General features: G+C 34.9%; 1 protein-coding gene across 4 annotated transcripts; it reads left to right on the forward strand.

The window, feature by feature from the left end:
* The first annotated feature begins 9,372 nt into the window (after positions 1-9,372).
* Positions 9,373-19,922, forward strand: LOC120081464 (Pentatricopeptide repeat (PPR) superfamily protein). 4 transcript variants are annotated; one of them, XM_039036350.2, is made up of 3 exons: positions 9,373-11,948; positions 12,940-13,040; positions 19,447-19,922. In XM_039036350.2, the coding sequence occupies exon 1, from the start codon at positions 9,502-9,504 to the stop codon at positions 11,851-11,853; it is 2,352 nt and encodes a 783-aa protein (XP_038892278.2). In that variant the 5' UTR covers positions 9,373-9,501; the 3' UTR covers positions 11,854-11,948; positions 12,940-13,040; positions 19,447-19,922. The 4 variants fall into 4 exon arrangements, 3 of the variants coding, with proteins under 3 accessions (XP_038892278.2, XP_038892277.2, XP_038892279.2); XM_039036349.2 differs by lacking the exon at positions 12,940-13,040; XM_039036351.2 differs by lacking the exon at positions 12,940-13,040 and having other exon boundaries at positions 9,406-11,948; positions 19,428-19,565.
* The last annotated feature ends 7,201 nt before the right edge of the window (positions 19,923-27,123 follow it).

Here is a 27,123-nt window from a genome sequence, read left to right on the forward strand (position 1 = left end):
TTTCTTCAAAGATTGTACACATAAAACCCTATTTTCTGTTTTTACGGCTTGCATGTTTAATATTTAAAATTATTGTAATTAGAATACTTAAGATCCTAATTGCTTCCGTTTGTTGATTGTCAACACAATCACTAACATAATTTTTCATTCAACTTTTCAAACTCACTCCACACTCAAGCTTAACTATCACTAAGCTTTCTGAACAAGTTACTCAAGACACGTTGACCTCAACTAATCGTGTCTAGGGCCACCGACATCTTGTGTCGGCCCCTACTGGTTTTATCCAGGGCCATCAACGCTTTCCGTCGACCCCATTGACTTTGTTCAGGATCACAGACGGTCTCTGTCGGCACTAACTAACATATCCAGGGCTATCGACCACTCTGTCAGCCTCAACTGATACTAAACAAGGCCACCAAACTCTCCTCGGTCCCAATTGACTCCACCAAGGGCCATCGATGTCCTAAAAAATTCTATCACTTCTATTTCAAATTCATAACACAAACCCTAACCAGACCAAGGTCGTCGATGCTAACATGTATTATGTCCAAGATCATATAAAACAACACTGTGCTTCTAACGTTACACATATGCTTATGCAAACATCTCAAACAACATGCTTGCATTCACCTAACGACGTAACAGTCACACAAAGTAATATACTTTATAACAGTCAAGACAAAAGCATCCAAACATGAGTAAACATATCAAAATAAATCACGGTTATAAGGATATTATAGGTCATATTTATATGCTAGCATGCAATCAAATAGACCCAATAGGTAGAATTCTACTTATCTAAATACTTTTAAGTGCCTACAAAAGAATTTAAAGCTCCTGAGATAATAAAATTGGTTCCAAAGATTAGCACGTAATCCGAAACCTTAATTGAAATTTAAAATAGTACTCAGAATGAAGAAACTTATCAAAAGCAACCTTAAACCTCAATCCCAACACCTTGAATCAACCCTAAACTACAAACAAATATTACCCAATAGTTAAAAGCTACAATCTAAATTTGGTTCGAAAGGCTCTAAACAATGTTCTGGAACATGATCGAATAGCTCCGAAACTATTTCGAATTTACAAATAACGGCTTCTAACTGTTAGAGACATACTTAAAGAATCATAGACTAGTTCGAAAAGAGATGTAGAGACGAGAATGTGCTGAAACTTACCCAAAACAAGTTGAAACCTTATTGATTGGTGTCCGAAATTGCCTAATCCTACGTATATTAAGTCGTTAAGCAATGGGTAACTCAGATTTGAAGCCGAAAAGGAATGAGTAAGTGTCGAAACTCCCCGAAGAGGGGAAAACGTTGTCAAATGCCGCTGGGCACTTGTCACCGCCGCCGCTGCAGCCGCTCAACACTACCAGAGCTGCAAGACGCCGTCACCGCTAGTGGATTGTTCGGGGTTGCACATAGGTTCACTCGCTTTCGCGCGTGTAGGGAGGCCGACATTTGCTGCTGAGGTCGTGCGCGCAAGTGATGTCAAACGCCACTTTTGGGTGATACATTGTGGAGGCTACTCGTTGGTTGGGGCGCGTTGGAAAACGTTGCCGGCTGAACTGGAATGAAAAATAAGGGGGCTGGTGCGGCTGTTAACCTGAAGAAGATGGAGGAAGAGAGAGGGAGAAAGAAATAAAAGGGAGGCTAGAGTTTTCTTATTATTCCTTTTCCCCTTTTCTTTTCATTAAAAAAAAATTAGTCAAACTAAAAAGGAAGGATCTCTAAAACCAAGATGCAACAAATAAATTTTATTCTCCAAAACAATACAAATTTATCCAAAATAAAGCCTTAAAAGATTTAGGGAAATTTTTAGTATTAAACACCAAAATCTTGAATTTAAATATTTTAATTAAAACTCATCTTTCCAACAATAAAAGGAATTTAATTTGGCTAAATTAAGAGACTGAACAAAAATTCTAAACCTACAAATTAGAATCGACAATTGAGAAGTCCCACTAATAAAAAAAATTAATAGGTTGAAGGAGATGAACAGTGTAATGTATCCTAAAATTAGCCTAATTTTGTAACGCAAGGCATTACATTTTATTCTGATTTTTAGACCTAAAACCAACATTTTGAGATCTAAATAGCACTAAAAAGAATACATAGGTTTGTTAAGAACAACCCCTAAGGAAAATTGAAAGCTAGAGATAGCTATCATTACCGTTGGATTTATTTTCGTCTCCACCGTAAGAATAAATGGAGAAAACTTAAAATATCTAAAGAGCTTGAAATAATGATGGAATACATTAGAAAATAGGGTATGAGCATGTTTCAGATCTACAAAAATTAATAGGAAAAGGTTCACTATAAAAGTATATTAAAAAGGGATCATTTCTTATCGGTTTGATGCTACCGTCGAACAATCTCGTGATATCCAAGAACACGAATTGAAACAACTTTGAAAACTCATCATTCTCTCTAGGAAGACTGATTTATAGCATTAGGATAAGAGCTGGGAAGAAATTTTCAAATTTCTTTATATTATCTCGAAGGTTAAATAGAAAGCCACTTAGATAATTTAAGAACAAGGTTTTTGGAAAGTGAACAAGCTCTTCATCTCTCTCCTCCATGCATGCACAACCATAAAGTCTTCAAGTAGAATTTCTGGCTCCACAATTCACCCACCTAATCTCTTATTTCCGCTAGGGTATAAAAGCTCAAAAAATTGGGGTAAGAAAATTCTATTAGGGTTGATATTAACTTGAGTTTTAATTTAAATTCTTTATATTTCCTATATACTCTCTTTAAACCATCACCAACTAATGAATTTAATCTCTTATATTTTTAAATTCATAGTTATCTTATTTTACGTTCCTAATAATTTAATTAAAAATCCATCACAAAAGTTACAAACTAGAAATGGTAAGTAACAAAACCATACATCAATTTAATATCACAAATTTACCAAGTTAAATAATCTTGTATGTATACCCATTCTTCAATTCAAAATTAAAATAACTAAATATAAACATAACTAAGTTACTAATATTTATAATAAAATTTTGAATTATAGAATTGTATAATCATATGAAACAAGTACTGAAATCAATCTTGATAGGAAAAACTTATATCACTTGAGCTTAATGGCTCTCAATCATCATCAATTAAGTTTCCAAATAGCTCTAACTTATATTTAAATGATTTATTATACTAATTTATCTAAATTAGAAAAAGCATTATAATATCATAAAATTACGAAAATACCTTTATTGATTGTTTGGGACATTGCACTATTACTTAAAAATTAATATTAAAAATAAAAAATTTGAGGGGGGCACGCGGACGTGGCTCCACCCTTGATTTTTCTACTTTAGGTATCTCTCTTATTTTCATATTTTTCTTTTTTCCTTTTTGTAGGACTATAAGTAGCTAAATATCACACCTCAATTTTCTTATATATATATTTTTTTAAGAATTAAGATTCAAATTGAATAGTCTTTTTAATTAAAAAAAAATTAAAAAAAACATATTAATTCAATTTCGTTTTGGGTAGTATGAATTTCTTTTAAAAACTTATATATAAAGAAAAAAAATGATTATCAAGTATAATATTTCAACTTATAAACGTACATTTTATTTTTAATGTTAGGAAACACGTGCAATAAACGTAGTTTTAAAAATAAGAAGAAATAAGTTCTCTTAATTATTTATTATCGAAGAACATATATTTAAATACATTATATTCTATATATTCTTTTTTAACTCTAGGAACTAAATTGGTAATTAAATAAATTTAAAATAGCAAGTTACCATTTTAAATTGGGCTAAATTTCTGGACAATTGACAAAAATGACCTTTTTTCAAGTTTTGATTTTGATTTTTGGACCCTTTTTAAAAAATATGTTTTTTTGACCTCCACAATTTTCAAAATGAATGAAAATTACCCTAATACCCTTCACATTTCAAAACACACTCAAACCCTCTAAACCCTTACTTTTCTTTTCCATTTTCATTTTTCTTCATTTCAAAAGCTCAATCTCACCCCATTTCACTCTTCTCATTCCACATTTCCTTGTCATTCTTCTTTTCATTAAAGATCATTGGAATTTTTCAACTAAAGTTTGTATTTCATTTTGTTTCACTCAATGTGTTAGTTTATGTTAGGTGTTCTTGTGTGAATATTTGAAATCTATGTTAGATCTATGTTGAATATTATTTTTTTTCCTAGAAACATCATGTTCGACATTTTCTGAATAAGTTTGAGTCTAAAATGCGTTTTCGGAAATCGGTCTTACCCGGCCGGGCTTCATAACATTGTGACCGGATATGTGATCGGGTGGGCAAGTTTGAGGTTGCTTGAGGATAGATTTGGGAAAGAGGGATTGTGCTCGGTGGTAGACCGGGCGGGCTATAAGTGATTTCGACTGGGTATGGGCGGGAAAGATAGGAAAGGACGAGGGGGAAGGGGGCAAAATCGGGTAGGAGTAGGTGGCGCCCAATCTATTTTTTATTTGATTGAAAAACCCTATAATTAACATAGAAGTATAACCATCATTGTGCAGGTCAATCGAACACAACTATTCTTATAAGTTCCCTACAAATTTTATTGTGTAGGTTGTCGATATAAGTTCACAAGACACGGAAAATGTAAATGTAATAGAAGGTTGCAATGGCCAAATGAGGAAATTTTTTTTGGAAATTAACTATATCGTGGAAGGACACAAGTAAGTATGGGAAGAGGCAAAAAATGCTTCAGAAGTACGATCCCCTCGTTGACATACCTGAGGATCTTAGTATTAAATTTCAAAAGTGGATGGACAACGTATACCCTGCTGCGACGATCCGGAGGAATGTATATGCTCAAATGGATAAAAATTGGTTTAATAGTCTATTAACACCGTCCCAATGGATGAATGACGAGGTATATAACCTTAATTTAGATTCTCGTATGTGTATATGTGTCCATATTTACTTGAACACTCTTATCGTGTAGGTAATAGACATATTTTTTATGTTCATAAAAACGAAAATGCAAGCCCAACCAGGCTTGTGTCATCGAAAATTTGTTATAGCTGACATTTAGTTACGGTATGTTATCTGACATTGTAGTTATGCTATATATTAGGCCATTTTCTGATTTTCTCGTTCCTTTAGAACTTTCTAAGACGCGATCGCCATACTATCGATTGGAGTAAGGTGACAAACGTCTTAAAGTACGTTCATGGTAAACACATTGACTACGTTGTAGCTTGGAGCGACGTCGATGTTGTTTACATGCCTTTCAACCTCTTTGGGATGCATTGGGTGCTTCTTTGTGCGGACTTCCAAGTCAGAGAATTAATCGTGTTCGATTCATTGATCGCATTATATTCGAACGCAAACTTGGAAAGTGAAATGGGATGAGTGTGCGAAAATTTTCCTGGCCTACTTATTGCTGGTGCGGTAATGGAGTCTCATAATCTTCTTATTAATCGTTGAACTCTACGCCGAGAACCTTTCGTGCCTCAACAACATGGGAGTGGTGAATGTGGTATGTTCACATGTAAATTTTTTGAATATGATGTAATAGGGTCCAAAATGGACACCTTAACACAAGATAGAATGCAATATTTTTGTAGACAATATCCATTCAGATATGGGCAAATAGAGTGTTGTTTTAGAACTTTGTAAACTTTTTTTGTAATTGATAGTTGAAGTGATTAATGAAAATTTATACTTAAAGTTTATGGTTGGGAGTGGTTTGCTAGTAATAATGAAAAAATGAAATTTTTTTACAAATTCCCAGTCGAACGCATGCAAAAATGAAAAAAATTTACAAATTCCCGGCCGGGCGCATGCAAATTGGCGCCAATTCTCAGCTGGGCACATGCAAGAAAAAAAAACAAAAATCTCATCCAAATTCACAAAAATATCATTCAAATTTACAAGAATCTCATCCAAATTCACAAAAATATCATTCAAGTTCACAAGAATATTATCCAAATTCACACAAAAATATCATCCAAGTTCACAAAAAAAAAATCCATACTTCACTCGGTAGTATTAAGAGGTTGATTGCATGTCGTTTTGTTGTGACCCCGTTGACCACATCTAGAACACCTGTGGACTTGACGAAATTCACTTGTAGAAGGAAATCTTGTTGTTCGTGGGCGACCTACTCTTGGAACTCTTTTTGGAGGCAATGTTTCAACATCGACGAAGGTCGATGATTGTTTTCACTTTGAAAAGTGTCCAAGTGGTCGTACAAGTTCAGCATATGCAACCAATACTGCATCAATAGAGTATACCCGTGAACAAAGAGAGGTAGGATCAATATTCCAAACCCTGCATGCAACAATGACGTGTGAACAAGGGATTTCATAATAATCAAACTTGCGATAAGTGCATGTTCTTACATAAATATTGACACGGCCTCCCAATCCTCCATCTATCACCTTGAACTCATGTTGGTCAATTGGTCGGACTTCATATCTACTCGATTTATTCACCGCGTCACGAATTATTGTCATTGCATAGTCTGACAGTCTTGATGTACTGTTTGATGCTTTCGTTCGACGTTTGTAATACAAATCCTGTAACCAACCTCTAATATGGTCTAGAAATGAAGTGATTGGGTAACTGTCGTGCATTTTTTAGCACTCCATTTATGCATTCGGCGAGATTTATTGTCATCTGATTGTATCTTCTATTACATTGGTACACCCTAGCCCACCGCTCAAGACCGATATCCTCTAGGTATTTGCGTGCACCTGGATACCCTGCAAATTGACTCCAATGGTACTTGAACACATACTCACGACTTGCCTTTGCTGCTTTATCGAAAATATCTTTATTCTTAAAATTAACTAATAAATTAGCTTTCAAATGATGGATGCAGATACCATGAAATGCTTTTGGGAAGACCGTGATAATTGTCTTTTTTATGCTAGGGTGTCTATCTGATACTATAACCAAATCATGAACTTGCCCAATTGCACATTTTAATTGTTGAAGGAACCACACCCAAGATTCATCAGTTTCTCCACCAGATATACCGAATGCGACTGGGTATATTTGATTATTTCCATCAACCCCAGTCACAAACAGGAGTTTACCACTGTATTTACCCCTTAAATGTGTTCCATCTACAATTAAAACAGGGCGAATGCAGTTCATAAACCTCCTTATGGAAGCACAAAGGCTAACATAGATAACTACATCTTTAAATCCTTCTTAGATATAAATATGTCACCAACTTGCACATCTTTAGAAGAATAAGACTGACCTGACATGGTGATTGTGCTACTAGAAGGATGTGACAAGTCATGACCCGTTGCATGTGACGAGCCTCTGTAGTATTCGATTGTTCGTTCTTCTACATAATGTGTTTGGTGGGTGTTAATCTTGAGTTCCTCTTCGTCGTCATTCTCCCTCCAAGACCAATCATTGAAATATTGACCTTGGTCTATATCATCCCCTAAGCTATGAGTCACCAAATTACTAGGCGACGAAGTAAGTGATGAGTTAAAATATGTGGGAGAAAATTGACTATCCAACTCCATCTTCCACAGTCTGGCCTAGATGTTGAAGGAATTTTTGTAATTCGTCGAACATATAAATTATTTGGATGAAATCCTTGATTTGTTGAACACTTTGGAAGCGTGGATACGTAAAGAGGTATTACTGAGACCTCTTCCCATGTAAGAAATGTGTCTAGATCTTCATCATTCTGAATTACAATTGTAGGGGCTTTGGATCTCAATTGAAGTATACATCTTATAACAAGATCATACTCACCCGACATTATACCACTTCTCCTATAAACTTCGGTCAGGAATTCATTATAGGTCGTGCCCAATTCAATGTCAAAGCCCCCGCAACTCTCCTCCATCGTAATCCTTTACCCTTTCATTCCAAACGCCACCGTAACAAATCCAAACACGAGGCATTCTCCTACATTTTATATAGAAAATGTATTAATATAATGCAATAAAAAATCAAAATAAAAAAAAACATGATTCTGTTTTTTGGCCCCGTGGTCTATCCGGTCGGGTCCACCACCAGGCCAAAAAACAGAATCATGGACTTTGTGTGCATCCGGTTGGGTAACCCGGTGAAGCACGACCGGGAATCTAACTTTTGCTTATTACCTGGTGAAGCCTGACCGGGTATTAAAAAATAATATATTTAACAATTTGATGGAGTGAATTTGATGAAGAGATACAAGTCTATAAATGATTTTTGGATAAATTAATTTTAGGTGGAATATGAATTAATTTGGTAGATTGATGGTTGCAATTGAAAATGGGCATTTAATAAGGGGCTGAATCAGATTGCACCTTGAGAAAACCGGTCGCTTAGCTTTATTGTTTAGAAAATCCAATGTATCGTTTAGTTCCCACGCCACGATCGCTTAGCTCTACATCTAAACGATTGCATCGCTTAGCGCACATCGTGGCTAAACGATCGTGTAGTGCTATCGTTTAAAAAATTCAACGTATTGTTTAGTTCCCATGCTACGGTCGCTTAGCTCTATAGCTAAATGATCGTTTAGTACTAGGCGATGGTACTAAGCAATTGTTTAATCCCAATACCCGCTCCCTCTCTACCCGGTGCCCTCCCGTTCCCATCAATTATAGCTAAGCAATCGTTTAGTACTACTAAGCGATCGTCTAGTCCCATACCTGCCCCCTCTCTACCTGATGCCCTCCTGTTCCCATCGATCATAGCTAAGCGATCGTTTAGTCCTATACCCGCCCCCTCTCTGTGCGCCCCCTTTCTACCCAATGCCCTCCCGTTCCCATCGATCATAGCTAAGTGATCGTTTAGTACTACTAAGCGATCATTTAGTCCCATACCCCCCTCTCTCTGCGCGCCCCTCTCTACCCGGTGCCCTCCCGTTCCCATCGATCATAACTAAGTGATCGTTTAGTACTAAGCGATGGTACTAAGCGATCGTAGTCCCAATACTCGCCCCCCTCTCTTTACGCCCCCTTTCTACTGCCCTCCCTATACCCAGTCCCAATAATCGCTCAGCTTCGGTGAATATTCGTCTAATATTTCTTCACATTGCTATACGATTGACTAACTATTTTTTCATATTTTTTTTATATAAAATATCATTATGGAAAATATTTGGTGTAGATAATTTTTTGTGGGGTTGTAAACAAATTAAATTTGGTAGAGGAGTTTTTAGTGTTGGAATGTGAAAAATAATTTTTTGTGAATAAATTTTTGAGGTGGAGAATTTTTTTGAATTAATTTGGTAGGTTGGTTGTTGAAATTGGAAGTGAGAATTTAGTAAGGGACATAAGAGTAATTGTACCATCAATATTTTTCATGCTTACATTATTTTCATCATCAAAGGATAAAAAAAAAAAAATTTGTTTATTTAAAGTAGGTAAAAAATACAAAATCATACTCCAAATAGGTCATTTTTGTCAATTTTTCTAAATTTCTAAAATCCCCGAACTTGTATTTGCCATTTTGAAAAGAAGCCTTCTTCTTCTTATCTCTCAGTTTCAGAGATTCTTAATGCTAAAACCCTAGGAGCCATTATTGGGTGGCCATGGATACTCCTTCAACTTCAAATCAGCGACCAACCCAGCAACAAAATCAAGAACAGCAACTGATTCAAACCATAACAACGATCCTTAAATCCACCAAAGCGCCTCTCGATGCACTCGCCCCGTACGCCGCACATCTTTCACCTTCCTTGATATCCTCCATTTTCGCCTCTCAAGCTCTGAATTCTCGTCCCTCTGTTCTCCTCTCTCTCTTCAAATGGGCCCAGAAACATGTTCCCTCTTTCTCTTCCCCACCGAACAACTCTCTATCTTCTCTTCTCACCCTCTTGCCTTCTCTGTTTCGCCATAACAAGTACTCTGATGCCAAATCCCTCCTTGTTTCCTTCATTGCCTCCGATCGCCAACATGAACTCCAAAGGTTGATTCTCCATCCCAGTCGTGGTCTTCCCAGGCCGTCCAAGGCTCTTTTGGATACCTCCATTGGCGCCTACGTGCAAATGGGTAAGCCCCATCTTGCTGCACAGATTTTCAATAAGATGAAGCGGCTTAATTACCGGCCAAATTTGCTTACGTGCAACACATTGCTGAATTCCTTGGTAAGGTACCCTTCTTCGAGTTCTATTCTGTTGTCTAGAGAGGTGTTCAAGGATTCGATTAAACTCGGCGTTGTACCAAATACTTATAGCTTCAATATTTTGATATATGGGTATTGCTTGGAGAGTAAATTTAAGGATGCACTGGATTTGGTGAATAAAATGAGTGAGTTTAGTTGTGTACCGGATAATGTGAGTTATAATACGATATTGGATGCATTATGCAAGAAGGGACAGTTACAGAAGGCGCGGGACTTGCTGTTGGATATGAAGAATAAAGGGTTGTTTCCAAATAGGAATACATATAATATTTTGGTTTCTGGGTATTGCAAACTGGGGTGGCTGAAGGAGGCCACCGGGATAATTGAACTCATGACGCAGAATAATTTGTTACCTGATGTTTGGACTTATAATATGTTGATTAGTGGGTTTTGTAATGATGGTAAGATTGATGAGGCTTTTAGGCTAAGAGATGAGATGGAGAAAATCAAAATATTGCCTGATGTGGTTACCTATAACACATTGATTGATGGGTGTTTTGAGTGGCGGGGTAGTTCTGAGGCATATAGTTTGATTGAAGAAATGGATAAAAAAGGAGTGAAGTGTAATGCATCTACTTACAATATAATGGTGAAATGGTTATGTAAGGAAGGAAATATGAATGAAGCAACTACAACTGTTCATAAGATGGAAGAAAATGGATTCTCCCCTGACTGTATGACGTACAATACTCTAATAAGTGCTTATTGTAAAGCTAAAAAAATGGGAGAAGCGTTTAGAATGATGAATGAAATGATCGGTAAAGGTTTGAAAACTGATACTTGCACCCTGAATATTATCCTCCATTCTCTTTGTGAGGAGAAAAAGCTCGATGAGGCATATAACTTACTATGCAGTGCTAGTAAGCGGGGCTATATTCTTGATGAGGTTAGTTATGGTACTCTGATTCTGGGTTACTTCAAAGATGAAAAGGCAAACAGAGCCTTAAATCTTTGGGATGAAATGAAGGAAAGACAGATCATTCCAAGCATCTTCACCTATAATTCTGTAATTGGAGGACTATGTCAGTCTGGGCAAACTGATCAAGCTATAGATAAGCTGAATGAGCTACTTGAGAGTGGATTAGTCCCTGATGGTACTACTTACAACACAATTATTCATGGCTATTGCTGTGAAGGGAATGTGGAAAAAGCATTCCAATTCCATAACAAAATGATTGAGAATTTATTCAAACCAGATGTCTTTACTTGTAATATTCTTCTTCGTGGGTTATGTAGAGAGGGTATGCTAGAGAAGGCTCTTAAGCTGTTCAATACTTGGGTTTCTGAAGGGAAAGGCATCGATGTAGTTACATATAATACCTTAATATCTGGCCTGTGCAAAGCAGGGAAATTCGAGAACGCTTATGATCTTCTTACTGAAATGGAAGGGAAAAAATTAGGACCTGATAATTATACATACAATGTGATTCTTGATGCTCTAACAGATGCAGGAAGGATTAAGGAGGCAGAGGCTTTTTTGTTGAAAATGGTTGAATCAGGAATATTGCATGATCAGAATTTAAAATTGGACAAAGGGCAGAATGTGTTAACCTCTGAAATTTCAGAACACATTGATTCCAAGTCTATGGCTTACACTAATCAGATCAATGAACTGTGCAATCAACATAAGTACAAGGATGCAGTGCACCTATTTGATGAAGTTACAAAGAAAGGTTTTGTTTTAAACAAATATACTTACCTAAGTTTGATGGAAGGGCTGATTAAGAGACGTAAAAGCACATCAAAGGCCAGCCGATGATTACGAAATCTTTAGGACTTTACCAATGTCAAATAGGACAACCCTTTCTTCAGTTTCTACTCGCATCCAGAGGGGTTTTCAGCTCAAGGATGTAGGTACGTTGGGACAAATTTACTTTACTAGGCATTGGTGATGGTTTACTTTGATGATTTCATCTTTAGTTTTGGTTCTTCCTATGCATTTTTTTAATACTTCCCGCTTGCATATAGCTGTCTATCATGTGGTGTTATGTTAACTAGAGTAGTTAATGTAAGTCCCTCAAGAACTTCTTTATTCAAACTTCAAATGATAGCTCAAATGGCCATTAGATACAACCTTATATAGGCTGGACAGTAGCCCAAAAAAGGTAAAAGAACAACTAAACGAATAAAACATTAACCCATGATAATTAAAAGCCTAAAACTTAGTCTTCTTGGAAGGGGTCCTCTCAACCCATTGCCCTTAGGCTCTGTTCTCTTGTTTTGTTGGAGTATATTTGTTTGTTTCCTAAAAACAATATTTACCTGAGACCAAAAACTAACACAAAGAATACTCGAGAACATTTACGAAGTGTCAAAAGAAATTCTAGAAAGCATATCAAAAGCTACACTGCACTAGTAGTTCTTATGGTTATTGGGGGAAAGAACTATTCAGATGTACAAATATTTGCAATTGATAAAAGTCTCACCTTCCTTTACCATAGATAGGAAAACCTTTTCTATAGAAGTCTCACATGGCTTTAGGATCACCAAAGCATTTAGGGACAAATCCTTTACTCTCTCTCTCTTAAGAAAGGATCCTCGTCATGGTTACACACTATTTTTCTTCTTTGATTTTGATGCAGTAGGATTAGGGTAAATTAAAGTATTATGGTCAAATCCTTAATTGATTAGAATTGAGATTAGTTTCCATGATTGATTAGAATTAGATTAGTTTCATTGGTTTATCAGGATTAGGATTAGTTTCTTTGATTAATTAGGATTAGGATTAATTTGCTTTCTAATTCTCTATAAATAGAGAGATTGTATTCTTGTATTGGCAACCTTTGATTCATAATAAAGACTTCGATTTGATTCTTTGAAAAATGTTCTACTTTTATCTCTTTAGGTTGCATCAATTTGGTGTCAGAGCAATCGTCTACATTGTGTTGACTGTCGTTGATGGAAGACCAGAAAACTCTTGGCGACGCCGATCGCAAGAAGAGCTTCGTGAGTTGTGCTTGTTGTTGAACAATCCACATCTATATAGGGGGAACCCTTTAAATTCTAGAAAAGAAAGAAGATACCGAATTTTTTTTTCAAGATTTTTCAAGAATGGACTATTACCGATCAAGGAAGACACCGAAGAAAAAATATAGTAGTTGGTATAGGCAAGAAAGTCAAATTTACTCACAAAAGCAATGCTAGAATTCTGACTCAAGTGATTTAGAAGAAAAATTCCAACATAATAATTTTGACCGTGCTCGATTTTCTCAAGAACCTTTCGTCATCCACATTTGAAATTTGATTATAGTGATTCTAGCGACTTCGATGAAGATTCTAATGCAGTTTGGAACGGAATAACAAGGCGGCATTATCAACAAAAAGCCCGATGATCCAATCAAACCGGTTTCTCAAGAAATTGACGTAAGAATTGGGAGTTAAATGGTTCAGAAAATGATATAGAGTGAGAAATTATTATGACCAACATCAAAGAACACCTATGATTCATTTCAACACAAATTTGGAGGTCGAAACATTTTCAAGAAAACATAAATATTCAAATAAAAACATCAATCAAGAGGACTTTCAAAAGAGAATGGATATAATTTGGATCCTTTTGGAAAAAATTCAAGAAAGGCAAAATTATAATCTTCAATTTTAAGAAACCATCGAGAATTACATTTAGTCACTCAAGAAGATCAAGAACTCATCCAAATGGGTTGTGAAATTGCGCAAAAAAATGAACAGAGTAGAAGAAAATAAAAAATCAATGAAAGACGAGTTGAATAAGGAAGGTAGAAAGATCGAAAAGGAACTTGCATTGGAAGAAGAAAAAATCGATGGGACTAACATGGAGGTTGCTCAATCGAACTAGATGATGAGGAACAATTAATCGATGAAATCAACGATGGAGGTGTTGAAAAAGATGAAGCCAGTGCAAAGAATGTGTCTATTTGGTTAGATCAATTAAATGAAGCACACAACCAACCACAACTACCTCCATCGCAAGAGAATAAACCTGAAATTAGCCTTGGCCACCAAGAAAGACAACAAGAGAAACAACACCACCAATGGCATGCAAGAAATGTCCAAGATTACCAAAATTCGTTCAAGAACAACCAAGATCAAGGTTATATCAAAGGAAATATTGGGAGGATGTGAATTCTTCAAGTGTGGAAGAAAAAGATATTCATGGGCAACCTAATTCGAAGAAAACCGAAAATATTTTTCCTCCTTTCTTTGAGGAGTCTGCATATATTTTAACGACAAAGGATTTTTTGAACAACTTAATTCTTGGGTTCATTGATGATAGTATTGATGAAAGTAATTCTCTTTCAAAAATCAAATATTCAATATATTGGCGTGGCTCATGAAAATTGATTGTTATCGGTGCCTGATGTTCAGAGATGTGTTGGCTTACTTTTTTACTTTTACCTTCATTTTCGTTTTAAAGCTCGAGGATAGTTTTTATTGGGAGGGATAGAATGATGTAGTAGGATTAAGGTAAATTGGGGTATTATAGTCAAATCCTTAATTGATTAGGATTGGGATTGGTTTCCATGGTTGATTAGAATTAGATTAGTTTCCTTGGTTTATTAGGATTTAGATTAGTTTCTTTGATTAATTATGATTAATATTAGTTTGCTTTCCAATTTTCTATAAATAGAGAGATTGTGTTCTTGTATTGGTAACTTTTGATTCACAATAAAGACTTTGATTTGATTCTTGGAGAAAGTTCTCCTTTTATCTCTTTAAGCTACATCAAATTGAGTCACCTTTGAACCAAAAGTTCTTCACAAGTCTCGACTAATTGAATATAATCTTTCGGTGGGAGAGAGTATCAAACTCGAGTGTATGGAGGGTTAAACAAACTTTATCCTACCCAATGGCGACAATAAAGTCAGTTGGAAAGGTTTTTTCTTTCTTCTCAATGTTCCACAAACACAACCCATCGTTAAGCAATAGACAAACGTTATATCCACATCTTTATCTTACAAAGATGCCCAACAAAAGCACAAGAAGCCTTGTGAACCACAACCAAAAGCACCCTTTTGTTTGATAGATAACACTCCACCCTCTTCTTCTCCTCCTCTATCTAGCGAGCTTGCAGCCTTTTACCCTGATACAACCATCATCATCAACGGGCAAAATTTCCAAGACGATTGGTTTGAAAGTCTTAGGACTTTACCAAGGGAAGTGTCTGACATTGGCTCCATTATCCCTCTACAACCCAACAAGGCCATCTTAGCGGTTGAAAATAAGGAACAAGGTTTGGTTTTAAGCAATATCTGTGATTGGTATAAGGTTGGCTCTTTCATGGTGAAATTCGAATCATAGAGCATTGAGGCGTACTACAAAGATCAGAAAGTGTCTTCTTATGAAGGATGGATTAAAGTTAGAAATCTCCCCATTGATTGATGGTTGCAATTCACTTTTATTGGTAATTTTTGTGGGGGTTTGTTGGAAGTGGCAAAGAAGACATTACCTCGTATAGACATGATGGAAGTTTGTTTGGAAGTGAAGAAAAAACATAGTAGGTTTCCACAGGCCATTATCCTTCTCCCTTCTCCTTCCACATAGGTGATTTTCGTGCATATTAAACCTTTCTTCGAAGCTATACTACACATTGAGTACGTTGCCGAGAAGCATGGGGTGATTCCTTGGCTGCGTGTGAACAACAAAGTATGGAAAGCCAATCTCTCCCCCCCTTGCTCATAAGACAAAATTAACTAATCACATCAAGGGCACTATCGAGGACACTACGGATCAGATGTTCTATCGAGAAGCCAACTAGCAGCCTACCTTTGTTCGTTTTTCATCAGCTGCCCCATCTGAAACTTCTCCTTCAGATCTGGTTTTATACACCTCTACACGCTAGCATTTATTGACCATACCAAACCTTTTACCAATTGTCCTTTCCATACACTGTGTTTAAATCCTGCCAGCCTTCTTCTGACCTTTCCCATCCTTCTCCATTCCTTTTATAAGTAGCCATTGCTGCATGGCTTAGTGGGTTATGAAATTTTGTAACTGTGATGAAGGTCAGGTGTTCATTCTTAATATTGAGTATTCTTAAAAACAAGTGATTGTGAAATTCACTTTCTTTATATTTTTTAAGAAAGAACACTTTCGAGATGCTCTGTTCTCTCTCCTCACATGTTGCCCTCTCCTACATGAGCCCCCTGCCCATCTTCCTTCTCCGACTAATTCTCCGACCTTGACCTTTCCCCAGCCCAAACCATGTCATCTGCCAAACCCCTTTCATTTCAAGTAGAGAGGAATGTCTTCACTATCGATCATTTCCATGGTCTTGATCTTACAAAAATGACTGAGACCACAAAGAATCGATCCTTTTTCATTACCATCAAGAGACCCATCGTTTGCTGGTTGACTGAACTGCTTTAAAGATCTGCAACATGTACCGCTGAATCAATGATTCTTCAGAGAAACCTGACACGAGGACCGAACGATTTGGGTGGAGAAGACATCCATCCGAAAGGGGATCATAGTTGAAATAGCAAAGCTTGAAAGCAATGATGGTTTTAAATAAGGTACTAATCCCTGTGGTGAGGCCAAAAAAGGTTGGCTTGGCTTCTTGAATATTCTCAATGGGCAATCTCGAATCATACCTACCCCACCGAAACATTTACTCCCCTCGAAAGCCCAACGACCCCATCAACCCTATAATCAATGCCAAGAAAGAGCTCCATCTTACAAAGCGGTCTTGCGAAAGGAGCCTTTAACCCTTCTTATTAAAAAGATCGCTACCACGCACGCGCGGACCAATCTTGATACATCAGTTATTGTTTACAGGAAATTGTTTCACGATGATTGGTACATGATCACTAGGGCATTGCAACAACACATTAGTTTTTTCTGTATTGTCAATCCTTTTCTAGCTGATTGTGCTCTTCTGAGATGCGAGAATGAAGATCTGTCTTTTTTTAAAGACACTATGAGTGTGTTCCAAGATTTTTTTAAAGAAAGATATCATTAACACAAACTTGAATGGAACTTACATCTGTCTTTTCCTTAAAAAGGTTAACGCCCGCCCTGTTGGTGACTATAGACCCATTAGCCTTATCTCATATCAATACAAATCATCGCCAGAGTCCTTTCCTAGGGACTCAATAAAGTTCTTCCACATACTATTACTCGTTTTCAGTCTGCTTTTGTTGAGGGTCGTCAAATTCTTGATGCTTCCCTGATTGCTAATGAGATCATCGAAGATTATGCTAGAAGAAAGAAACAGCGGATTATTGTTAAGATTGACACTGAGAAGGCTTTTGATAAAGTTGATTGAGACTTCCTCGACCTTGTTCTTAAGGCTAAGGGATTCGGCTCTACTTGGTGTAAATGGATTAGATATTGTATATCAACCTCCAACTGTTCTATCTTGGTTAATGGCCACCCCAGAGGAAAGATTCGGGCTTCTTCCATTATCTCCTTTCCTATTCATTATCATTATGGACTGTCTCAGTAGAATGCTTATTGAAGCAAGTACTCAAGGCCGGATTAAGGGTTTTTGTATTGGGAATAGATTGCAGGTCCACCATCTTCTATTTGCCATTTTTCTGACAACAACAAGGATGTTATTGCTAATTTGTTTGATACCATTAATTCCTTTGAGAAGGCTTCGGGTCTTAATATAAACCTTAGTAAATTTTAGATGATGGGTATTTCCATTTCCTCTGAGGAGCTAGGATAAATTGCTACGAGACACAATTGCAAAGTAAGTCATTGGCCTTACCCTTACCTTGGGCTCCCTTTATGTGGTAAACCTAAATTGATATCCTTTTGGGATCCTATCGTTGAAAAGGTTGAAATGAGGAACCCACAAATCTCCAAAGGGGGCCGCTGTCTTACACTCCTCTAAGCCACATTATCCAATCTCTCCACTTATTATATGTCCTTATACAAAATGGCCTCTGCTGTGGCAAACACATTGGAGAAACTTTTCAGGAATTTCTTATGGGAAGGGGGATCATCGGACCAAGGATCTCACCTCGTTAGATGGTCCAAGGTTACCAAGACACATGCACAAGGGGGTCTCGGTCTTTAAAATTTGACTGACAAGAAACATGCTCTTCTTGCTAAATGGGGGTGGAGATACTACCATGAGGATGGGGCTTTATGGAAATAGATTATCGAAGCTAAATATGGAGAGACTACGCTGAAGTCTTGGCCTAATAACATTTTTCCAAATTCTATTAGGGGACCATGGAGAGACATTATGGAACATGTGCATCTTATCAAAGGAAAAGTCAAAATTCAAGTGGGCAACGGGAAGAATACCTCCTTCTGGTGGTGATAGATGGATCAGAACTTCTCCTCTCAAAGGTGCTTATCCCAAATTATACTGCATTTTTACACAAAAAGGGTCATCCATCTTTGATCCGTGGAACCCAAGACAGGGATGGTCTCTTCACTATATGAGAAATATGAAGGATGATGAGATTGACGATTGACTTGATCTTATGATTTGACTACATGGTGTTCACCTATCCTCTAACCAGGATAAATGGATATGGGAGCTTGACGCGAAGGGAGCTTTCTTCATTAAGTCTCTATCTAATGATCTGGGGACAGATTTGAGTTCGATGATCCACCCCTTCCATGATGTTATATGGAAGGATTCCTACCCTAAAAAATCAAATTCTTCCTCTATGAAGTTAGTCACAATGCCAACAATACTAGTGATAAATTACAAAACCGCTCTCCCTACATGGCCATCTCTCCTCATTGCTGTCATATTTGTAAGTCTGGTCCTGATACATCTAGTCACCACTTCATACACTGCCATTTTGCGGTGAGATTTTGGAAGGAACTCTTCCTTTCATTTGGTTGGCTCACTGCCCTCCCAAATGACACTATCAGTTTTCTCACAGATTCGTTCCACACTTTGATTGAGGTTGATAGCCAAGTGAAAATGGAAGTGGTTTCGGGAGAGAAGAATAAAAAACTCTGGTTTTGGAAACATTCTGGACCAACTCTTCACCAATAGACTAGCAGGGATGATTGAAGCGTCAAAACAAAAAGATATGATTCTGGATGCAGTAATGTCCTGCAAATTATCATATAAAACGGTTGTGATGGCTGCAGTCAGCGTCCCGGGATCATTATGACGGTATTCAACTCATAATCAGTATGCATCTCGAAGTAGAAGGTAGTATAGACCTTGATATTGTATTGTCTGCTTGAAATCTTATGCAAAGACGTTAACATTTTCTAAACCATTATTCTGAAGAAACTTTGTATGAGTGTAATATCATTCAAGTTTCACATGAAAGCTATAACTTCATTTTCCCCCATTACAGAGTCTTTTCTCTTCTCTAGTTCTCTTCTTTCTATACTACGAAATGATACTGAATTTTACACCGTTTATCTTCATAGATTTGGTGAAACCATGCAGGTATTTATTTCTTTAAAGCAAAGGGAAGAAAGCTCGATGGAGACTGGCCCAGCTGCATATCTCATTCTTGATATTTGATACCTACTATCTCGACACGTGGCAGCAGCGTTGTGCAGAAGGGATTCATATAGAAAATGCCAGCCTTACATTGGTTCAAGTTTGTACCTTTTCCTTCTGACTTTCTCTTCCCTGCAAACCCCATTTGCCATGTGTTCTACTTCTGAATTCATTCCCAGCTTCCTATTTATTATATCAATGTGCTTAGAGATTAGATTCATACAACGTTGCCAACAAGAGCGTAGCTCAACTGGCATAGTGCTTGTACTATCGACCTCAAAGTCTGAGGTTCGATTTCTCCACCCCACACTTTACAAAAAAAAAAAAAAAAAAAAAAAGGTACAATGTTGAATAAAGTAGCATCTTGTACGTTCCTGTATGCAATAATAAAAAAAGGAAAATCTATTGTTGCCTCTTAATATTGTTTGTGACTATTGATATTTCATATTGGACATTATATATATATCAACTGTCGGAAGGAAAATCTCATTATACATGAGGGGGAGTATTAGAAACAGTAACTTATAATTTTGACGTATCAATTGCCATGGGCTTATTTGTTTTGAACTTCCAAAAGTTCTTTATTATTAATAGAAAACCAAACTTTCATTGAAGCAAATGAAGGTATGCAAGGAAGCAATATAGGAGAGGAGATAGCCGACAACAAAAGAAGCTGGAATAAAGCAATTCAAAATTACAAAAATTACAGGACTGTACTTGTTCATGTTGTTAATAGTTAGAAACAAAAGATTATTACAAAACTTCTTGCAAACAAACCAAACATTCCTCCTTGAAGGCCTCCTAAGTTCCTAACACCATAAAAAATGATCTTCTACCGAGCTAAACAGCAGCAGAAAAGGTAGCACACTTTAAAAACCTCTTCCTTATCTTGAAACAAAGGGTAGAAAAGGACCTCCTCTATCATCGAGTACTAGTAATACTATTTGTTTCAAGCCAACTCCACATTGAAAGTCTACAAAAAGATGTCCACATAAAATGCGCATTTGAACATTTCATTTTTATAAAATTGTGGTCCAAACTCTCAGAAACACTCTAGTACATACACTATTGTAGTCCCAAAGAATCCCTTTGGATATGATCGAATGTGTCACTTTCCATAACAAGCAAAAGAAGGTTAGCCTTTCTAGGGGATTTTAGTATTTCTCTTTATCTTTTCCTTCCGTACTTTTCGTATGTGACTATGTACATATGCTTATGTTCATGGTTCATATATTTTCTAATCTAGGAATGAGGTTTTAAACCTTTTCGCTTTTCTTATGAAATAGTAATAATAAACTTAACTATCATTTTGGTTTTGATTTGATTTCTCAATTGATCAACTTTCCATTAATAATTTAATAGAAGCTCGAATTCTTTTCGAGAATGGACACTTGATTGAACTTATCCAGCTTCTTTTCTATTAAATCATATACAGAAAATCATGGGAATGATTCCTATGGTTGTATATAGAAAACATTTGAAAGCTCATAGACGAGAAATAAACGCAAAAGTTTGAGAATATAAATTTCAAGAGCAGATAACCAAAAGATTGAGATCTAACTCCTCTTTAGTTTTGATGTTTCGTTTTAGTTCTTATACTTCTTTAGATGTTTTATTTAGTCCCTCAATTTTTTAATATTCTCTTTTACTCATTTAAGAAGTCTATTTTATCCCCAAGTGTCTGGATTGTTGGAAGTTTAGAAAACTAAAAATAGAATATGATGAGCAGAATTCCATGAGATTAAATCTGTAAATCTTGAATCTCTCAAACTGTAGAAAATGAAAAGAATCCAAAACCCCTTTTTGTGAATTGATAGGACATAAATTGCATAGATATTTTGCATTAATTTGATTCTGTTTATGGTATGATTGGGAAGAAGTCAAAAGGGAAAGTAGACATCCACTGACTAACCAACTCCCACTCTCCATCAACCAACATGATACCTGCCTCCCCTTCCTCTCTTCCTTTCTTCACTTCATAACCTTAGTTTTCCATTATCTTCTCCCACTAACATCCTTATCCTCCCTCATTTATATATATATATATATATATAATACAAGTCTTCAAACTGCCAGAAAAAATGTCTGATTGTTACTGTTTTTTCTACTTATCCATATCAGGGAAGTAGGGAGCATAGTTTAGGTTGGAGTTTTATTTGGATTGTTGATTATATTGAAAACAATTGTACTGATTAATTTGTTGATGGAAATGATAGATTAGGACAGAATTGTTAGGTATATTCTCAACACCTGTCTTCACGTGGGAGGTTGGATTTTAACTGGCGATAATTGTAGGTAGTTTATTCACCTTCACCCTATTTTTCCTTTCAATTTGGTATTTAAACATAAGCCTTCCCACTAACATGCTCTTTAATTCTTCAAATGAGCATAAATAAACCAAATAGTTGGCATTGTTCATCAAATAAATCTGCATCCAAGTTCACATTAGCCATCGAAATGTGAGAATGTTGTAGCGAGAAATGGTACTCTTATGGAAGAAGGGGTTGGGGGGTAGAATAATGTGAAATTTGATGATCTGATTTGAACGGAGTGAAGTCCTAACTAAACATAGACTTGTATATTATTGTAGGGATTACTTTGGTTTGCTTGCTGTAATGCAAATCAGAATGTACACTACAATCTTTCTTCTAGTTTGACTGATTTGAACCGATGCAAGAATGTCATAGCAAGAAATGGAAGATTCTTATGGAAGAAGGGGTGGGGGAGGAGTCATTAAACCCAATTTAGGGGGGATGTAAGAATAGAATAATGTCGAATTTGACTGAATGATTTGAACTAAGTGAAGTCCTAACTAAACATAGACTTATATTATAATAGTGATTACTTTGGTTTGCTTGTTGTAATGCAAACCAGAATGCACTCTGCAACCTCTCTTCTAGTTTGAAAGGTGTTTTTGATTTGTTGGAAAATAAGATGTTGTGTGAGGCTTAAAAGATGGATTTTGACCCAACTTTTTGAGAATTGGGGGCATACAAAGAGAAAGAGCCCCCCCTTCTGGTGCCTTCCAACTTTTTGTAGAATAATAATCAATACATATCATTCTACAGTACTCTGCACTCATACCTCTGACTCACAAACTTTCATTCAACTTGCACCCAAAGTTGGGTGCTTTAATTCTAATCTTGTTCAATGGGATTGGGATTGGGATTGGGATTGGGATTGAGATTGAGATTGAGATTGAGATGGGATTGTTTAAAATTAATCTTACTATAGGCTTTTTTTTCCTTTGATTCCTTTTCTTGTATTTGTTTGGCAAGAAACATGATTCCATTATCTTATCTTTATACTCTCTTGTTCACTTTTAGCTGACATGATTTCGTAAGGTAACAAACACTAAAATCTAATGTGAGAAAGCGATTATGCTTTATTTGTGGGCTTTCTTCTGTTCACAATCCTAACAACCTCCTTGGCATTGGAATCTAGTAGGGAACAGTTCTTGTAGTTCGGGAGGATAATTGAGTCATTTAGGGAGTTGTTTGGTAACGTTCTTGTTTTTAAACCGTTTGCTACTTGTTTTTGTTTTTTGTTTTTTATCTTTATATGTTTTCAAAAGTACTATTTCTTGTCATTTTTGAATTATAAAATGCATCATAGAAATCTAAGAATAAAAGTAAAACAATATTTTTGGATATATAGTTTTAGAAACTAATTTTCATATAGAATCAACATTTTTAATTCAAAATTTCAGAGAATGAGAAATAAGAAATAATTATGAAACATCCTTTTGTTTGATTATTGAAAAAGAGTAAATAAGAGAAAAAATAAAACGTTACCAGACGTACTTAATTTTTCGGTTCTTAGAATCCTCTCTCTTGCTTAGTCATTTATGCTACCTAAGCATTTGAAGTTGTAACGCATTTGGATTGATACGTAAAGTACTTGTTGTACTTTCGAGATGAGTTGGATTTAAATGAGCTTGTGGCCACCAAAATAATTGTGAGTAAAAGTAAGATCTAAAGTATAGAATTATTGAAACTTGTTTTTAGCTGAAATGTCATCATCCTATAGAGATTTCACTGTTGATTAAACACAAAAGTTTTAGGACAAAAAATAGCATAGGATACTGTATCCAGATGAAATAAAATGAAATTTGATTTTTTTTTAAAACTTGAATTTGAATTTATTAAATTATTTTTAATGAAGAACAATATGGTATTAAACTTTTAAATTAGTTGGTTCGGCCTTAGAGAGAAAGCGTGTGGGTTGGAGTTCCCAAACGCCAACGTTAAGTCCAAATAAGCAACGACGCGTGGACTTTTTTTCGCTCTCTCTATCCCAATTATTTAATGCTATCCAGTTTTTATATATTTATTTATATATTGATTATTATTAAAAATACCACTTCGACCAATTTCCATTTTTCTCTTACACGTGTCACTCCAACATTTTGACCAAGATTACTTAAATTGCCCTTTAATTTTGTATCTAACCTTTTTTTTTTAATATTTTTTTAATGTATTCAAAATTACTTGATTTATTAGATTAAGAGTTTAATTTTACGTTGAACTGTAAAAACAATTTTTAAAATAACAAAGTACGATGGTAGTTATAATTATACATTCAAATTTTTAATTACAAAAGTTGAGTCCGCACACTTATATAGATGTTAAAATTGGATATTTAGGAATTGAAATGTCAGATGATGAAAATTGAACTTTTAAATTAATACATTTATTACAATTTCTACAATTATGTAAGTTTAAGTGTCTAATTTTACATTTTTATAAGTTAGAGTGTTCAATTTTTATAATTGAAATTTTGAAGATATAGTTGAAACTACCCACATACTTTAGGTGGTATTTTGCAATTTGCCATTTTATGTTCAATGAGACTTTAAACTTACCATATTGTTTTTAGTAAGTATAAATTTCAGAAGGAAAAAAAAACATTATATTAGTTGGCTTAACAAACCAAATTAAAAAATTTGCACAACAAAGTTGGAAATTAATGAACTATTAAGATTCTGTTTGGTAATCATTTAGATTTCGTTTGGTAACCATTTAGTTTTTTGTTTTTGTTTTTGTTTTTGAAAACTAAGCATATTTCATCCACATTTTTTTACTATGATTTGCATCTTTCTTAAGTACAATGGTTGAGTTCTTAGTCAAATTCTAAAAACAAAAACAACTTTTTGAAAGTATTTTTTTTAGTTCTCAAAATTTGATTTGATTATTTAAACCATTAGTGAAAAGTAGATAATAAGGGAAGAAATTTGAAGGTGGAAGTAGTATCCATAGACAATTTTCAAATACACAAACAAAAAACAAATTGATTACAAAATGGGGCATTAGTTTTTGGTTTTTGGTTTTTGAAAATTAAGTCTATAAACATTATTTCAACTTCCAAATCTCTTTCTTTGTTATCTCCTTTTACCAATGGTTTAAAAAATAACCCAAATTTTGAAAATTTAAAAAAAACTTGTTTCTATTTTTGAAATTTGACTAATAATTCAACAACTGTACTTAAGAAATATGAAGATTATTGTAAGAAATGTGAATGAAATAAGTATAATTTTCAAAAATTAAAAACTAAAAATGAAATGGTTATCAAACACATCTTAAAAGTTAAATAACAATTCAGGTATTAAATTTATAAATTTAACAAAGTTGTTATAATTACAAATAATGTTTGATTTATAAATGCAAGTGAGTATATTTGAGAGGGTTGGAATGTTTGGTTATCTACCTTCTATTTTCCAAGTCTCAAGTGATGTTGCACGTGATGTTGACATCCATTTGACAATTCTATATATCTAAATAATAACTTTACATTTCTTTTCTTTTTTTCCTTAAAGAATATTTGATGATACCGATATCGATTTTGTATATTATCGAGAGATTTTTGCATTCCTCCAATCCCTTTTGGTGTGAAAAGGGTTTCTATAATTTACTCATTTGTTTAATCGATTTAGTTTACAATGTAGATTCCTAAAAGATAAGTATAATTTAACGGTGATTGTCATATTGAAAGTCAAAAATGACTTCTACAAATAATTTATAAGTCGAGTGATACGAAAAAGGCGTGTTTGTTTAAGAAGCATAATAATATTTTGAATGTGGATTGATGAGATGTTTTAATATTGATTAGTGGTTACTTGTTGTGTCAAAACTCAAAAAAGGAAAATATAAAATGGAAAAAGACCAATTTTGGTAGTTACATTAAAAAAAGGGGGGGGGGGGGGGGGGGGGGGGGGGGGGGGGGGTTTGAAAAGAATAAAGAAATTACCAAACATATCTTATCATAATTGCGTTAGTTTACAGTAAAGCAAAAGTAGCTGCCTCCATTTTTTTAGTTATTATTATTATTATTTTGATTTTTTTTTAAAGGTCCACACACTATAAAAATTCATTCTCTTCTTCTTTCTCGATCGTATAAAATGTTATTTGGTTGATTTTAATTTCTCTCTCTTATTTTGTCTCGAGATCTTCATAAAATCTTTAAACTTTCAATTTTACGTTAGATGAGTTTTGAACTTTCGACTTTATATCTAACAGATCTTAAACGTAAAAATAGGTCTAACTTTCAATTTAGTGTTCACAATTCTTAAAAATTAATTGATGTATTAAACACTCAAATTCAGAGACCAAATAAATATAAATATGAAAGTTCAAGAACTTATTAAACAATTTTTTAAAGTTTCAATATTAAATAAACACAAATATGAAAGTTCAGATAGTAGACTTATAATTTAAATGATTTTTTTAAGATATAGATGAAAAGATGAAAGTTACCTATAGTATATCCAAAACTGAATTATGCTATAACATGGTATTAGAGCAAGATGTGGTCTTTGTTAATATGAACGTGATCGAATTAGCATAAACTTAAATTATCAACCTTGTCCCTCACCCTACACATCATTATAAAGAAAAACAATGATCAAATGCAACTTACTCATGCCCTCCTTTATTACATAATAGACATTTCAATTTTAAAAAGGAAATTTATTTGTCATGTGGTAAATTTTAATTATACGATACAAAGATAAACGTAACTCAGTCCACACCTAAATATATATTTTTTTAAGAAAAATCTTAAGGTGTCCTCAATGAATAAATAAAAATAAAAACAACTTTTTGGGATGTGATTTTTAACAATTTTGTCTTAAAAGAGTTTAATGGGCTCTCTCTCTCTTATTTTTCTCTCATCTTTGTGTTTAAAAAGAGTTTGGCTAAGGTGGTAGCTGACAGCTACCCTGATTTTGTGCCAACAAATTTATTTATTAGGTTGGTTGTCTCACACAATGAGAGCCATTTTAATGCAAATTATTTAAAATTAAACTTTAATTTTAATTAGGAATAAAGTAATTTTGAAAAGATTGAAGAGAAAAGGTGTTTGAAAGGGAAGATTCTAAAAGTTGGAACCTCCAAAAAAATGAAACCCCCTTCTTTAATTTGATGCCATTTTACTTCACAATCATTTCATCAATCCCTTTTCTTTTCTTTTTCTTTTTCTTTCTCTTTTTCCCCTTTCATTTCATGTATCATCAATTTATCATTTATTTAAACAAAGCTTCTGGTCAATATTTTCATATAACCTTCATAATTTCCCCATGCAATTATTTTTTTCTTTTTATTGAAATATACTAGAGATGTCCAC

The sequence above is a fragment of the Benincasa hispida genome, chromosome 7 (assembly GCF_027475165.1).
Source record: "Benincasa hispida cultivar pf3 chromosome 7, pf3_genome.v1.1, whole genome shotgun sequence".
Classification (NCBI taxonomy): Eukaryota; Viridiplantae; Streptophyta; class Magnoliopsida; order Cucurbitales; family Cucurbitaceae; genus Benincasa; species Benincasa hispida.